Raw genomic sequence first — 17,081 nt, 5'->3', positions numbered from 1 at the left:
CTGGGTGTGGGTAATGCGGGATTTACCCACGGTTGTCTTTGTTTGGTCCCTCGGGCTTCGCCATCGGGACCAAACCACGCCAACCGTGGGTAAATCCCGCATTACCCACACCCAGGCGTGGGTTATTGCTATAATATGTTTTTGGAAAGAGGATATGAAGAGCAATTAGTGATGGAAAGTTATGCCAAAATATATGGGAAGTTTAAAGCTAGTAAGGAAAGAAGCCATATGAGTAACTTAGGAAATAAAGAAATGGTTTCTGTAGATAATTCCTTATTTTTTGTTACAAAGTATACTGTTTTCTCAGATAGGTTAAGTGGATTATTAAAAGAATATTAGAAATTTATAAAAAGAGAAGTTTCTTCTTTATCACAAGTAGAATTAAAAATTTCCTATCAGAGAGGCCGTAATTTGAAAGATTTTTTAGTACATAACAGATAAAGTAAACCAAAAGTTCAAATTAACAGAAATTTAATAGAATTGGGCATGAGTCCTTGTGGCAAGTGTTCTATTTGTCAGTTTATAGTACCAACTTTTGAAAAAATAAATGGTAAAAAGTTTGAATCGCAGGGCAGTTTTTCCTGTATAACCAAGGGAATAATCTATGCAATTAGGGGCTCCTGCAAATACTTTTATATCAGGGAAAGCAAAAGAAGTTTAAGTGAAAGGATAAAAGAACATGTCAGGGACATTAAAAATAACAAAATTATAAACCCTGTAGCAGAAAATTTTAATAAAATACATTCAGGAAACATAAGTAGTTTAAAAGTAACAGTTTTGGAACAGGTTTTACAACAATTTGCTAGTGAAGATATGCTTAAGCACTCACTAAGGAAAAAAGAATCAATTTTTATTATTACATATAATACAATGCAACCTAGTGGGTTAAATAAAGAATGTAACTGGCAAAGTTTTATTTAAAGACTGTTTTAGCTTTGAGATTTTTATTATGTGCAATTGATGTAATTGATTAATTGGAATCAACTTTGTTATATATAGGAAGCATTAAGAGAACGTGTTTTACTCTGTAAAGGCTGTTTATGGTCGAGGTGCTTGGAGATTGTATGGTGGAATTTATTGCTATCTACTAATCATTGTGGAATAAATAGACTATTATTTATTGAAAAAACAAGGTGTGACTGTTTTTCTGGTACGTGGTTCGTGGTATCAATCTATATCGAATTGTGGTTCCAGCTTTTTCATACTCTCTTGGTATTGTAGACACACTTGGAAAATGTTCAGTTTTATACAATATAACCAAATTAATTGAAATATACTTTTTTTCTAAACAGCAATTTATACTTTCTCCAGAACCTACATATGTTACTTAGTGTCCCAATCATATTTTTCCACTGTGTACATCTCTGCTGTTCCTTATCAAATGTTATACCTATGATTTCTGTCTCTTCTTTATTAAACTGAACATATATTATTTTATCCAGCGATCCTAGTACTATTCTTTTCTTGAACAAGATTTCCTACAGCTATTCTCATCCATTCTTAGTTTTTCATAATTAATATTATCTCATCCACAAATAAAAACATTACTGGCACTTGAATTCCTTTTACTGTACAATATTCAGCTCCCCTTAATGTTAACCTTGCTTCATTAACCACTGAATTCATGATTAAGGCAAATAAGATGCTACTTGCTGGACACCCCTCTCTGATACCACTTCTTAGTTGCATCTCTTTATATAACCACCCATTTTTGATTAATCTCACATTAGTCTTATTGTACACTGAAACAGATGTTATTGTCTTCTTACTTAATCTCCCATAACATATCATGTTGCATCTTATCGAATGCTATGCTCACATCTCCCGTCATAATTCTTAGATTTGTATTTCTATTCATCGCATCATCTACCACTTCCCTTATCAATAGTTCCTGATTTCCATTACCTTTTATTCCAAATACTGACTCCTTCAATAACTTGTATATTTTAATTTCTATTTTTCTGTCTATTATTTTCATAAATATCTTAGTCTACATTATTCAATACCATTGGTCTCCAATTGTTAGTATTTTTCCTCTTTTTTCCTATATATTTCATCGCTCCTATACACACATTTTTATCTTCATCTCCTTTCTCTAACTATCCATTTAATACTTCCAAAATTTTTTTTGCCATTTTGACATATCCTTATACATTAAATATTCAATTCCATCCAATCCTGTATCTGATTCTACTTTCACTGTCTTCAAGACATTCAGTAATTCCTCCATTGTGATCTTTTTTCCTATTATTTCATTGTCTTCAGTTAATTTCTTTGAACACCATTTTTATATCCCGTATTCATTTTACTTTTAGAAAATGTTTCCTAATCTGTTCTTTTATTACATTCAATATTTCTTCCTGTGTATTCACTGTCTTTCCTTCATTTCTTTCTCTTATTACTCTCCTACTTTCTTTAATTTACTTCAGTATGGTATCACCTCCTCTTTTTTTTCCCCTTGTAAAAAATATCTTTGTTTAAATAGCAATGCTTTATTTTTTTCTTGACTCGTTTCAGAATTCTTTTTTTTTCCACAAATCCTTCTGTATTGTTTAATAAATCTTTGAATGCTTGATTACTCAGATAAATGTACTTATTCTTATCTTGTGATCTGTTTAACTTTTGCTGTTCTGTAACCTTTCTTATATTTTTCTTTCAAACTTGCCCACCAACTTCTTCAATCCTTATACAGCAATCTCATGTCTATATGGTCTAACCATAATTGTAAATCATTTTCTTTGCTTGTTGATTTAGTTCTGTTTCATTTATTTTTTAAATATCTCTACCTATTTTAACATGTACCTCTTTTGTTGTAACTCTATTCAGTTTGCTACATGATCTGAAAACCCATTTATATTTATCCCTTTATATATCATTTTTAAACTATCTGATAACATAAAGTCAGTTTCTGTTCTTAAATTGCCTCTTTTATATGTCCAGTTTTTATTATCACCCAAGTACAACTTTCAGCTTTTAATATCTCAGAAATTACTTTTACATCTGCTCCTTCTTTTCTCTTTTGTCTTAGATCACAATTGAAATTTCTTGCCAGTATTATTTGCATATTAATAGCGACATAATTAAGAATCTTACTAAATATTATCTCCCTTTGTTTTTGTACAACATACACATATATTACAATAATTATATATACTTGATTTTTCCAACTTACATCTAGTATAGCCATGTTTCATAATATCACTAAAGTATAATCCAAAGTTTCTACTGATTTTCTAAAAAATATTATACCTGAACACTTATCTTCGCTTATATTCCTTGTTACTTTACCTCCCCATAATTCATTCACTTGTATCTTTTCTCCCCATGTTAAAATTCTTGTATCTAATAATATAATAATATCTATACCATGTGATCCATGCAGTTACAAAAGTACCTAACCTTCTTGTAGCATTCTTTACACTGTTCACATTTATAGGGTTTCACTCTCTCAGAAAATATTTATTCTTTTCATAGGTTCATAGGTGTTCATACATCTCTGAACCTCTTCCTCATGTTTGATTTAATCATTTGCATATATGATTGATCTGCTTTGAATGAAGACATTCATTTGCATGACATTATACAGTAATTTTCATACCAAGACTGTGCTGTTTTTTCTTGTAGCTCAGTCATTCTATCATCTTTTCCTTTTTTATTCTCTCCCAAACCTTGTTTTAAATTTGTTTTTTATCCTTAACTCTTTTTCTGATAGGACGTCTTTTACTTTGCACCCCAGTCTTTACTTGAATTACTAATTTCTTCTTCCTTTCTTTTAACTTGCTTTTGGTATCCGTCATTCATTCTTACTTCCATTATATCTTCCTTTTCTATTTCATCTTGTCCTGTTTCTATATTATATGCTCTAACATCATCTTTCACTAGATTTTTCTCTCCTTTCCCCAGTTTCTTTTCCATTTACCTCATACTCCATCCATGAATTACCCATTTCTTCAATTTTTATACATCTCTGTTCACATCGTTTAGCTTCATGACCTGCTTTTCTATAAATATGTTCTTTTGTCACAATTAATAACTAAATAATCATTCTTACCACAAAAAAAAAACATGCCTTCGGTTGAACCCAATATTTTATAAACCCCCTATTTCTGTCTACATTAATTATACTAGGTACATGTATTATATTGCTGATGATGTATATTGCTGAGGATGTACATGTATTATATTGCTGATTGATATATGCTGATAATCCTACTAGCCATATAAACCTTCATGGCTTTCATCAAACCATCACCTACCCTACAAGAACTCACAAACCTAGTAACAAACAAACCACTTTAGACTGGATACTAGTTAACAGCAACCCCCATTTTTATAAAACAGGCATACTTCCAGATGATATCAGTGACCACTCTCCTACCTTCATAACTAAACTAAAAACTGCCATACCCAACCAAGTAAACTTAAAAACCACCCGAAATAAAAAAAAAAATCTAAACCCCATTAACTTTCAGGCTGAGCTCAGAGCTTGCGAATGGACCCTCTAAAACACCTACCTCTAGAGGAAGCTGTCTTATATTTTAACAATAAATTTTTACAAATTCTAGAGCACCATGCCCCTTCTCATATGATCAGAATTAGGAACAAACCAACTCCCTGGCTCACAAAAGAGACTAGGCAAAAAATGTGACTTAGAAATAATCTGTGGACCAAATGGAGACATACAAATAATCCAACTGGTCACCTAAACTTTAGACAACTGAGAAATGCCACTAAGAAAGCCATATTACTTGACAAAAAAAAAAACTAGTATCTACAATTCCAACAAAGTCAGTATCAAAACCCACAAAAATTCTGGTCAGGAATAAATCAGCTACTTCATCCTGGCCACTCCAAAACACCTACCCCCTCAAACTTGACCCAACTTTCTTCCTCCCAAATTGCTGTCACTTTCAACAAAATTTTCTCTGAAACTGTTCAGTATCTAGCTAAGTCTTTACCAGCTATGTCTACCTTCAACCCACCTAGTTCCAAGAATTCACTAGCCCTATTACAACTACAGCCCATTCCCACATCTCTCATACATACCTTACTTCTGAAACTTAAACCATGCACCCCATCAGCTGATCTCCTTCCGGCTGAATATCTGAAACTTGCAACTGAAGTACTTGCCTTCCCCATTTCCATCTTAATTAACAGATCCATTTCTGAATGTTCCAGCCCTACCATTTGGAATGTTTCACATATTATCCCCCTCCATAAGGGCGGGAACTCAAGTGAACTTGCAAACTTCCGCCCAATAGCCCTACTCTCCCCTATAGCAAAAATCATGGAGAGGTGTATTCCTCGCCAACTTCTTAAACATCTCCTCCAGAATCACCTTCTAGTTGACTGCCAGCATGATTTTTGACCATGTCATAGCACCACCACAGCTCTCTTATCCTTTACAGACTGTATAAACAAAAATCAAAATAACAATCTCCTTTCCTCTACCATCTTCATTGACCTCTCCAAAGCATTTGACATGGTGAATCATTAACTATTAATAAATATACTTAAATCTCTCCCATTACATAAACAAACAGTCAAATGGTTTATATTTATATCTTACCTAGAAAACAGACAGCAAGCAATCCTCTGGGACAAGGAACTGTCCCCATTGCTCCCCATTACTCTCGGAGTCCCACAAGGATCAATTGTAGGACCACTCCTCTTTACCATTTTCATTAATGATCTGTCAGCCTCACTTCCTCAAACCACCTGTTGTACAATATGCTAATGACTCAGCTTTAATCTGTGCCGCACCCTCACCTTCCCAACTTCAATCCAGGAACCAAACAATATTTACTTCAGTAGAAAACTGGTTCCTCCAACGCTGTCTCCTCCTCAACCCTAAAAAAACAAAACTACTCTTGTTCACCCCCACACAAAAATCCCCCACCACAAACTTCTCAGTCACCTCTAAAAATGGTACCAAAATAGCTCCTGATTACCACCAAACTCCTAGGGGTAACAATTGATCATAATCTTAATTTTGACACTCATATCAACCTAACTAATCAAATCAGTTAATAAAAAACTTGGTTCCCTGCACAGAATTAAATCCTTTCTTACTCCTTCAGCCAGGGCTACTATTGCCCAAACCCATTTAACCTCTGCCCTCCTCTATGCCTCTCCAGTTTATACAAACCTCTCCAAAAGCAATATAAATAAGATGGCAACTTTTTACAATAACATTGCCAGATTTGCCACTGATGCCCCATTTCGTACCCACCACTGCAAAAATATCAAAATTCTTGGATGGTTTGAACTGCAACACCAGTTTCTTTTTCAACAACTCTTAGTCATTCACAAGATCCTGCATCATCCCTCAAATACTCCTATACTCGGAAACCTTATTAGCCCCTATCAAAATCTTTCAACCTTACGATCTGCAAACAGACTACTTGTCTCTTCCCAAAAATCCAACAACAAATCTGGGGACTGCCTGTTTACTAACTCAATTGGAAACGGGTCTATATTATAACATTGTAGTTTGAAAACGCCGAATGTTATAATATCGAACCCTTTAGAGCGAAAGCTGAAAATAGCGAAGCCGCGGAACATCAAAATTTTACCTAGGGTAAGATTTCGGTTGTCCGTTCTGTGGCTTCACTATTTACAGCACTGTGATGCGATGGTTACGGATCGGGTTAAAGGAAGTGAGCGAACGGAGGTTACGGATTGAATTTAGGTAAGTGTGGTGCGATGGTTACGGACTGGGTTAAGGTAAGTGAGCAAACGGACTGGGGTAAGATGAGTGTTTGGTAGTAAGGGACTTTAGAGTTAGAGCGCGGGTGAGGTGAGTGTGCGATAGTGACAGAATTTAGGGTTAGGGGCATGGTTAAGTGAGTTGGGGTTAGGGCGCGTGTGAGGTGAGTGTGTGATAGTGACAGAATTTAGGGTTAGGGCGCGGGTGAGGTGAGTGTGAGATAGTTACGGACCTTAGGGTTAGGGTTTGGGTTAAGGTAAGTGGATAGATAGTAGTGTATGTACAGTTTAGTGTAGGGTTAGATTTAGGGTTTTAAGTGTATGTGTGTGGATTGTAGTTGTTTTGGTGTGCTTGTGTTGTGTGTGTGTATGTTTCTTGGAACAGTGATTTTTTTCCATGGGAAAAAATTTGCTGTTCTGAGTGTCCGATATTTTGATTTTTCGACTATTGTGGTTCGATATTATAACATTCGATGTTTTCAAACTTTGATGTTATAATATAGACCCTTGCAAACACTTGGAATAAGCTTCCGAGAGAACTAACATCCCTGTCATCCACTCCACTTTTCAAAAAACAACTGAAAATCTTCCTAAAAATCACAATGGCTCTGTCCATGTTCTAATCCTTACTAACTCCATTTTCCTTTGGCTTACCACTTTTTAGCCGGTTTTACTGAAATTCTTCTTGCGTGGTTCTTCTTTTTTCTCTCTTGAACTTTTTTCTTAACAATTTTGTTAACCCAGTAAACAACTCCCTACCTGGTTTATAGTCTGCAGCATCACTGTACTTGCAAAAAATATGTTTATTACATGTGTTTATATTCAGCATTATGACTGTACTGGCAAAGAATCTGTTTTTTAAGTGTGTTTATAGTATAGCTGAGCATTATTACTTTAATATTCTTTTTAATCTTTTGTTCGATTTTGTTTACAAAAGTTTTTTATTGTAATTGGAGCTTTTTATAAAAATTTCTTTATTGTATTTGGAGCTTTTCTGCCCGGGCCTCCGCTGAAAATGGACATATATCCAGTCGGACTTTCCCGGTCAACAAATGTAAAATAAGTAAATATTTTCATTTTCTATTTGCAAAACAACACCACATTCCCAACTCCCTGTCCATAAACCTCTATTGTCATATATTTTGTGATGTCCATAACATCTTTGCACACAGTTTTTAAATAGTCTCAAAAAGTCATTTTTTCTACTTCAGTATGAAACTGCGCAAATATTTTTCTTCTTCACTTCTGTATTAAATGCTTGTACAACATATAAATTCTGCCTTATTTCCCTCACTCCTTTCTGTACTATCGACTGTACCATCTCCATACTGGTCCTTGCTTCTCCAAGCCACCTATGCACGTGGACGGGAAGCTGAACTCATTACAAACAATAGCGTCCATGTACAGACGAGTAGTCACATTTCCCCTGGTAGTAGAAGTAGCACTTTGGGTCTCCCCTAAAAGAGGCCACTAGTCTTCTGGGACTAATCTGGTCAACAAAAGGTAAATTAAAAGAAAATAAAAAATGCGTTTGTGGGTATTTCATTTGTGACTCTGAAGCTTGCATATTTGTAGTGCACATTAAAGGAGGGCATCCATATAAAAATTGAATTATCTCCCACTCCCACATGTCCAACAGAAGGGCCCTTAAAATCAGTCTTGTTAGGAGCATCCATAGTGCTAACAGTAGCCCAGAGTCCCTGAGTTGAATGGTTTTAGGACCACAGATATCTTTGGTGTACCTTAGCTCCTTTCTGGCCAACCCTAGCTGCAGCACTTTACTAGCTTGTTCTCCATCATCCAGAAAACTGTTCCTAATAGCTCCTTTTAGTTCTGTATCCCAGCCATTAGAAGTGGTAGAGTAAACTGCTAGGGATCATTTGTTTCAGTCCCCTTGTTATATATATACATTAGGACCGACTTCCATATTGCTTCGCAGAGTCATCTCATGAGCCTCATTCTCCAACCTGTGGGGTAAGCCACATTTAACTGTTTAAGCCAACAGGTGGGTTGTCAGCCCTGTAGCTGGAAAAATGTTTTGTGGGGAATTGAATGCCTTAGAGCCACCATTGCTGCATTGGCAGGATGGGTTGTTTAGTTGCATAGCTGTACCTACCCCACTGTGTGTTAAAAGCAACTTGAAGGCTGAGTCTACCATGAAGCTTGATTTTGAGCATCTTCTCCCCAAGCCCAGTGGTGGGAATGCCCCAAGATCTGCCTGCTTTCACAGTCCTGCTGTCAATGTGAACCCCATTCTGCACTAAGACTGCAGTGTTCACCCCATATACTGCAAGCTCTTCTGTTGAGGAGTGGCTAGTAGGTGCATTCTTTTCATTCATCTCCTCCCCTGTGCCAGCTACAAGTGCCCAAAGCATTACTCAGTCTCATGGTTGTAGTCAGGGTTTTTTTTTCCAGATAAGCTACAGGGCAGACTAACTGTCAGGGATCATTCTTGCACGTGGTTAATCATGACTCTTACTTGGCAGCATGGCAGATGAATTGGATGACCTTGTTGTACATACTTAGCTATAATAATATTCTCCCTACCCCCACTAGTAAATTTGTGACTGACAGCCCCTTGGTCTCTACTATCTGTTATACTGAGCACTGACAGAGCTTTATCCTCCTGATCTAGGTAGATGGATATAATAAGGCATAAGCCATGTCAGCCTTCATAACATTCCAACATTGCTGATTCCTTACGTTTGTCTTTGGGTTTGGGTTGCCAGTAACGGAAATTAATGTCCTGCCAGCTGCACTGGCTAGGTTGTGTTATGTCTTTTGACATTATTGTTAGCATATATTTTAGCTGAGTGTGTGAGTATTAGTTTGGCTGTTTAAATAAGCATGAGCCTTTCCTGTTATACTGCTTAGAAACTATGCAAGCATTAAGTATAATGATTCTTATTTTTACAGAAGGGCCTCCTTTCCTGGCAGAATCATTTGACAGGATTCTTCTAGATGCTCCCTGCAGTGGAATGGGTCAGAGGCCAAACATGGTCTATTCATGGAGCCTAAAAGAAGTGAAATCCTATCAGCCACTACAGCGGAAGCTCCTTAATGTGGTATGTCATAGAGCCTCACTTAGTTAAGACTAACATGTATGAAAAACATTACCTGACTCTTCAGTGTAATATTAACATGCAACTTGGGAAAAACTAGCATTCATTTTAATGTATTTTTATAAACTAGCTTTTTTTTTTCAAAATCTATCTTCTGGTGGTCTCATTCAGGCCAGCATCCTATATCTATCTCATGCCTGCCTCCTCTTCTTCCAAACAAAATTACCTGTCCTGTCAAATGCCCCACTGAATAATTTTTATTTGATGACCACTTAACTACAATGATTATTACAGGAGATGAGCACTGCTAAATAAAGCTAATTTTCTGTGCTGTAGTCTTGACTCAGACTTTAAAATGGGTAGTTTGCTGTTGAATGTGTGCTCATCTTCAGCTGCTTCTTGTAAACTTGACGCTTGTATTTATGAATTTCTGAAAATCACAAAAGATAATTTTACTGATCTGCTAGCGCCTTACTTCCATTTTATTTGTAAGTTGTTGTAATAAAGATAGAATTAACATACATATGTAGCAGTATACATTATCTCAGGCACATATTTTATGCAGATAATTTGTCATTGATAAACATCACAGATTGATAAAAAGTGTGCAGGTGAACTGGAAAGCCTTAAATTCTATTAATAATTCTGACTTGTGTAATGCTATCACATTTAGTGAAGATAGCTTCAGACAATTATGTGAAAGTTCATCAGGCATCTAAATAAATTGCATTAAATGAAGTGGAGGACTTTCATAGATTTATCTTTGCATGCCAGGAAATAGCACTACAGATGCGATGTTTGCTCTGAGAGTATTGATGGAGAAGTACAGAGAATGTCAGAAGGAGTTGCATTGTGTTTTTGTAGACTTAGAGAAAGCATATGACAGGGTGCCTAGAGAGGAGTTGTGGTATTGTATAAGGAAGTCAGGAGTGTCAGAGAAGTATGTAAGACTGGTACAGGATATGTACGAGGGTAGTGTGACAGCGGTGAGGTCTGCGGTGGGAGTGATGGATGCGTTTAAGATGGAGGTGGGGTTACATCAAGGGTCAGCTCTAAGCCCTTTCTTATTTGCAATGGTGATGGACAGGTTGACAGACAAGATCAGACAGGAGTCCCCGTGGACTATGATGTTTGCAGATGACATTGTGATCTGTAGTGAGAGTAGGGAACAGGTGGAGGAGACCCTGGAGAGATGGAGATATGCTGTAGAGAGAAGTGGAATGAAGGTCAGCAGGACTAAGACAGAATATATGTGTGTGAATGAGAGGGAGGACAGAGGAATGGTGAGGATGCAAGGAGTAGAGGTGGCGAAGGTGGATGAGTTTAAATACTTGGGGTCAATAGTTCAGAGTAACGGTGAGTGTGGAAGAGAGGTGAAGAAGAGAGTACAGGCAGGATGGAGTGGGTGGAGAAGAGTGTCAGGAGTGATTTGTGACAGACGAGTACCTGTAAGAGTGAAAGGGAAGGTCTACAAGAGGGTAGTGAGACCAGCTATGTTATATGGGTTGGAGACAGTGGCATTGACAAAAAGGCAGGAGTTTGAGCTGGATGTGGCAGAATTAAAGATTTGCACTGGGTGTGATGAGGGTGGACAGGATTAGGAATAAGTATATTAGAGGGTCAGCCCAGGTTGGAAGGTTTGGAGACAAAGCCAGAGAGGCACGATTACATTGGTTTGGACATGTGCTGAGGAGGGATGCTGAGTATATTGGGAAAAAGATGCTAAGGATGAAACTACCAGGTAACAGGAAAAGAAGAAGGCCTAAGATAAGGTTTATGGATGTGGTGAGAGAGGACATGCAGGTGGTTGGTGTGACAGAGCAAGATGCAGAGGACAGGAAGAAATGGAAATAAGTGATCTGCTGTGGCGACCCCTAACGGGAACAGTCGAAAGAAGATGATCTTTGCCTCTGCTGAAATAGGATGGACCTAGGCGTGCTTTGATTCCCTTGAAAATTAAGCTTTATTTTAGATGCTGTTAATTTAATTTTTCTGCTGCCTTAGTTATATTTTGCACATTGCTCATTAATATTCAGCATTTGCCTCTATTCTTTGTTGTTCCTTCTCTTTTCATAGTTGTTCATCTTTGAGGTTTTACATTTAAAGCTGGTTTTCATGAGTCTTGCTTATGAATAATGTAATACTGTGAGAGAGGGGAGTTTTGAGCAACTTATTTGTCCCTGGAGGAGTGGTTCCAGCCCAGAAGTTAGTAGTTTATTGGCCATTTTGGGCTAATTTCTCTCTCTTTCATTTCCCTACTATAAAAAACACATTTGCATGGTTTTGCACACCGGGCAGTGCCGGTTAGCTACGGTTAAATTATTCCCGGCTCCACTAAGTCTCCTCTTCAGTTTTTCCCTTGAAACTAGTCTAACTCTCAGCCTAAGCACTCAAAAAGCATCTTATAGCCCAGCACTTGCTCAGACCTAATAGCAAGCACTAATATACCTTGACACTGATTGCCCAGCAGGGCAAGGCTCTTTATTCACCCCTCACCAACCAAGCGACTAAGCAACTCACCCTACTATTCAGGCATGACCAAAGGGCAACTTCAGGTGCACTCTCCAGTCCAGCTGGTGAATCTGGGTATCCTGAGGCAATGCTACAACTGCCTCATGTACACAGACAACCCTCTCCTCCTACCACAAAACACTAACATATGCGAGAGATGCAGTTAATACAGCCAAACTGGAAGCTAGACAGACAGTCAAGAGGAGAAGGTTAATACATGAACCACAACTCCAGCCGCACACAGACCTACTAAAACAGCACTGGCAAAAAATGCACATACATACACAAAATCATACTTGTAGGCTCTAAATAAAAACCTGCAAAAGCATCAGAGACCTCCAAAGCAGACACCCAAACAACCTGCACTTCCCATCACAAACCAGACAACACATAAAACACAAAATCAGTGTGCCGCACAATCACAGCCCTTAAGGTGAAATAACATACCTAACACACTAGTAATAGGTGACTCTATAGTCAGGCACACTGACGTCCCACTCACTAGGCTGGACAAGCAGAAGGTTACTGTTAGCTGCCTGTCGGGAGCCAGAATCCGCCACATAACACAAGCACTCAGGTCACTCCAGAACAAGTACAAATATGACTGTCATTGTTAATGTTGGTGTGAATGACCTGAGACGTACCTCCCTGGACTACATGAAATGAGACATGGAAGAGCTCTCTGATCATATAGCCCAGGCTGGTATGACCCTGACCCCGAGTAGCATCCTGCCCTCACCAAGACTGATACCTCAGTATAAAGAAAAAATGATCAATTTCAACAATTGGCTAAGCTTCTGGTGTCATTCAAAGGGGATCCAGTGTCTGTCAGCCTGGGACGACATGCTCGACAAGCCGCGTTGCTTCGCAAGAAACGGCTTGCACCTGTCACACCTAGGCTTTCGAATACTGGCCAAGTCTCTTGCTGCCCGCATAGTGCTTTTTTTAGGCAAGGCTCGAAAGTCAAACCCACCTCCGTAAACAGCACAATTAACAAAAAACTAAGGGTTATGCTACTCAACGCCAGGAGTTTAAATCTCAAAATGCACGTGCTTGAAGCACTCCTCAGTATGTAGAACACTGACATCTGTGCAGTAACTGAAACCTGGTTCAAGGCTCTAGAGAGTACCCCAGCACTACCGGGCTACAACTCATACCACACGTTTTGGCCACAGAACACGGACCGAAACACAAAAGGAGGGGGTGTATCCATATTCATCAAGGATACCTACACCTCCAGGCTAGTGGCGCAGCATGATACCTCTGAGATCATCCATGTGCAACTAACATCGGGCAAATCTGCAATGCAAATTGCGGCCTGCTACAGATCACCCTCCATGACCCAAGACCACCACTCCACCTTTCTGGAGACACTGGAAAACATGAAGGTCCTACCAAACACCCTGATATTGGGCAATTTCAATTACCCTACCATTCACTGGGAAAACTACTCGAGTACAAATTCCCAGGCCCAGCGCTTCCTGGAATTCATCAACTCAAACACCCTGGATCAGCTGGTAATCTCTGCTACCAGAGGTGAAAACATATTAGACCTGGTCATCACCAACATGGGCGACAGGTGTTCCACACCGGAGGTCAACCCGTCACTGGTTAGATCAGACCATAAACTAATCACTCTGGTTAGATCAGACCATAAACTAATCACTCTGGATGTCCACACCCCACCACCACCCCCAACTAAGGAAACCACAATAAAAACTTTTCTAAAGCAAACTTTACCCTACTTAAGACAGAGGTGGTAAGTTTCACAGCCCCCACGCTAAAGGATAACGTTGCCCAAGATGCAGAAACCTTTACAAATGCACTCTATGAGCACCTACAAGGAAGCCTGGATCATGCCATCCCTAGCAAAACCAAGACTCACTCCTCTAAGAGAAGGAAACCAGTTTGGTGGACCCCTGCAATAAACAGGCTATACAACAGAAGGAAGAAACTAGTTCAGAAAAAAAGCAAATTCCAAGAAGGAAAGACATCCCTGATCAGTATCAGTAAGAAAATGAGGTCCCTCATGAAATCATCCAGGGCTAACTTCGAAAGAAAAATAGTCAAGGATTCAAAAGATAACCACAAAGCCTTCTTTAGCTAGGTTAAGAATCTAAGTGGCAACTCGCAGATATGCATTGAACTAGTGCAAAATAGCACAAAATATACTGAACCTACTGATATTGCCAACATCCTGGCAGATTCAGTGCAAACTTCACCCCCCTCTCATCTCCAAAAGGGCCCACAACAATACCGGAAAAGTGTAGTGTCCCAAAAATCACAGACGCACAGGTGAAAACAGCCCTTTCAAAAGCCAAAAACACAGCGTCAATGGGACCAGATGGTGTCCCAGGCTGCATCTTGCACGAACTACAGAACAAACTAACCCCCCCACCTAAACACGCTGTTTAACCTCAGCCTCTCCACAGGCTACTTGCCCATAGAATGGCACACAGCAACGGTTATTCCCCTCCACAAAGCAACTGACCCTGGTAACTATCGCCTCATAAGCCTGACTAGCCTGGTCTGCAAGGCTATGGAGCGCATCATCATGGAACTCATTAACAAAAACATTGGGAACCTCCAAACACTTGACCTGACTCAGTTCGGCTTTGTTAAGGGCAGATCATGCCTACTAAACCTGGTTGACTTCTTTGAGACAGTCACCAAGGCCATAGATGAGGGAAAGGTGGTTCACACAAGGCTTTCGACACCATTCCCCACTCAGGTATTACAGAAAAACTCACTCAGCCTGAACATAAACCCCTATGTCACGAGATGGGGTTGCCAACTGGCTTACAGACAGAACTCACACGGTAAGAATAGCGGGCTCCAGGTCCGACTCTAAATCAGTCACAAGTGGTGTCCCGCAAGGCTCGGTTTTGGGACCCATACTGTTCAGCATATACTTCTCAGAAGTACAGGCAAACACAGGAGGACTATGGCTAACCAAGTTTGCCGATGACTGCAAACTGAAAGCCATAATTGACTCTCCGGCTGACACAGACATCCTCCAAAAGGGCCTCACTGAGACGGACACCTGGTGTCAAAGTCATGGCCTCAAGCTAAATGCCAAAAAATGCATAGTCATCCTGTTTGGGAAAAACAAAACACCCACGAATTACCACATAGGTGGCAGCCCCCTCAATACAGAACAGGTAAAAAGAGATCTGGGGACCCAGGTAGATAGTAATCTCTCCTTTGACAATCATATTGCCAAAGTAGTTAGGAAATCCTTCTATGTGGCCCATCTAATTACTAAAGGGTTCGCATCTAGAAATAAAGAGGTTATTGTGCCCCTCTACTCGTCACCTATTAGACCCATCATAGAGTACAATGCCCCATCTGGGATGTACCTCACAAGACACTTCCAACAGCTGGAAAGACCACAAAAGTACCTCACCAAGAGCATTACTGGTCTCAAACATATGTCCTATGCAGTCCGACTGAAAAAACTCCGGCTGTACTCATTGGCATATTGCTTACTCAGAGGTGATCTCTGCCTGACTTACAAAGCCATGTCCAACTCAGAATTGATGGACATGCTCCACCTAAAGAAATCCAAGTCACTGCGAGCCACACGCTGTAGTGAGCTAAACCTCGCCACAACAATAAATAGAACATGCTGGAGGGATAGATTCCTGTCACAGAGACTTCCCATGCTTTGGAACAAAATTCCAAACTACATTAGGCAGAGCCCCTCACTAGCACTCTTCAAGAGAAACCTTGACGAGTGGATGGGTAACAGAAAATACACCCCTGGGATCACTTCATTGGCTCTGCTTGACAGAGGATCAGTTACTTAATCAATGGGGTGGTGAAAGCCGACACACTCTGGCTAGGCTTATAAATGCCTTCGGGCAGATAGCCTAGTACCTAGCTATGAACCTATGTATCTGCCAGTGTGATCACATTTTGTTGTTGGGTTGTTTATTTGGAGTGAAAAACATTACTTGGGTCACATGAGACACTCCCATCCAGCCACTGCCAGTATCATAGCTGATGCTAGCATGCATTAAGGAATATACTGACCACTATAGTCCCACCTCCTCGCCTTTAACTCCTTTCTCTCTCTCTGAATTTTCTCTTTGCATTTGTTGAAGTCACTTGGCTATATTCAGTCCTAAAAAATAGTGTAAACCCAAGCCTTCAAAGTTTGAGTATCTTTTTGTCTTCAAATACCAAAGCAGAGCAATCTCTGGCTTTATCTGTTCTATCTGTTATCTTCACTCATTGTCTTCAAATGCCATTGGTACCCAGAGTATACAGCATCTCATAGCGTTAATCCTCTGCATTGTCTGCCAGACTGCATTTGGGAAGTTCCTTCATGTCCACCAGTTTGGGTATGAATAATGGAATGAAACTATAGTCAGCAACACTTCTTAGGTGTTACCCAAAGGAGGGTGATAGTGCTGAAAAAGTGGCATAGTTTTCCTACATCAGACATGATTTCATTATTCTGGGATTTTCTCATGAGGCTGCTTCACTCCGTCACTTCAGTTGCTGTTACGAATTCAGAAATCCATGTATGTAAAGGCACACAGTGTGTCTGTAGCAAGACCAGTTCACTTTTCCATCTGTGTGTGTCCATCTATCGATCAGTCTGCATGTCTGTCTATCCTATCTATCTATCTATCTATCTATCTATCTATCTATCTATCTGTCTGTCTGTCTATCTATCTATCTATCTATCTATCTATCTATCTATCTATCTATCTTGTTGAACAAGCTAGTCCCACTTGATTTGGTGAACCTGTTTTCATTGCACATATGTATGTGTTTTTTGTGTGTGGGGGG

General features: G+C 39.3%; 1 protein-coding gene across 1 annotated transcript in view; it reads left to right on the top strand.

Moving 5' to 3' along the window:
* The window catches only part of NSUN6 (NOP2/Sun RNA methyltransferase 6), a 611,674-nt gene that overhangs the window by 530,744 nt on the left and 63,849 nt on the right, over window positions 1-17,081 (top strand). The window contains exon 10 of the mRNA XM_044064641.1: window positions 9,625-9,773. Coding sequence (XP_043920576.1) covers window positions 9,625-9,773 — 149 coding nt within the window. The remainder of the gene's footprint in view (window positions 1-9,624; window positions 9,774-17,081) is intronic.

Source organism: Protopterus annectens, chromosome 3.part0 (genome assembly GCF_019279795.1).
Source record: "Protopterus annectens isolate FY-2018-M chromosome 3.part0, PAN1.0, whole genome shotgun sequence".
NCBI lineage: Eukaryota > Metazoa > Chordata > Ceratodontiformes > Protopteridae > Protopterus > Protopterus annectens.
The sequence above is the reverse complement of the archived record's forward strand: the minus strand, read 5'-3'. Positions and strand labels throughout refer to the sequence as shown.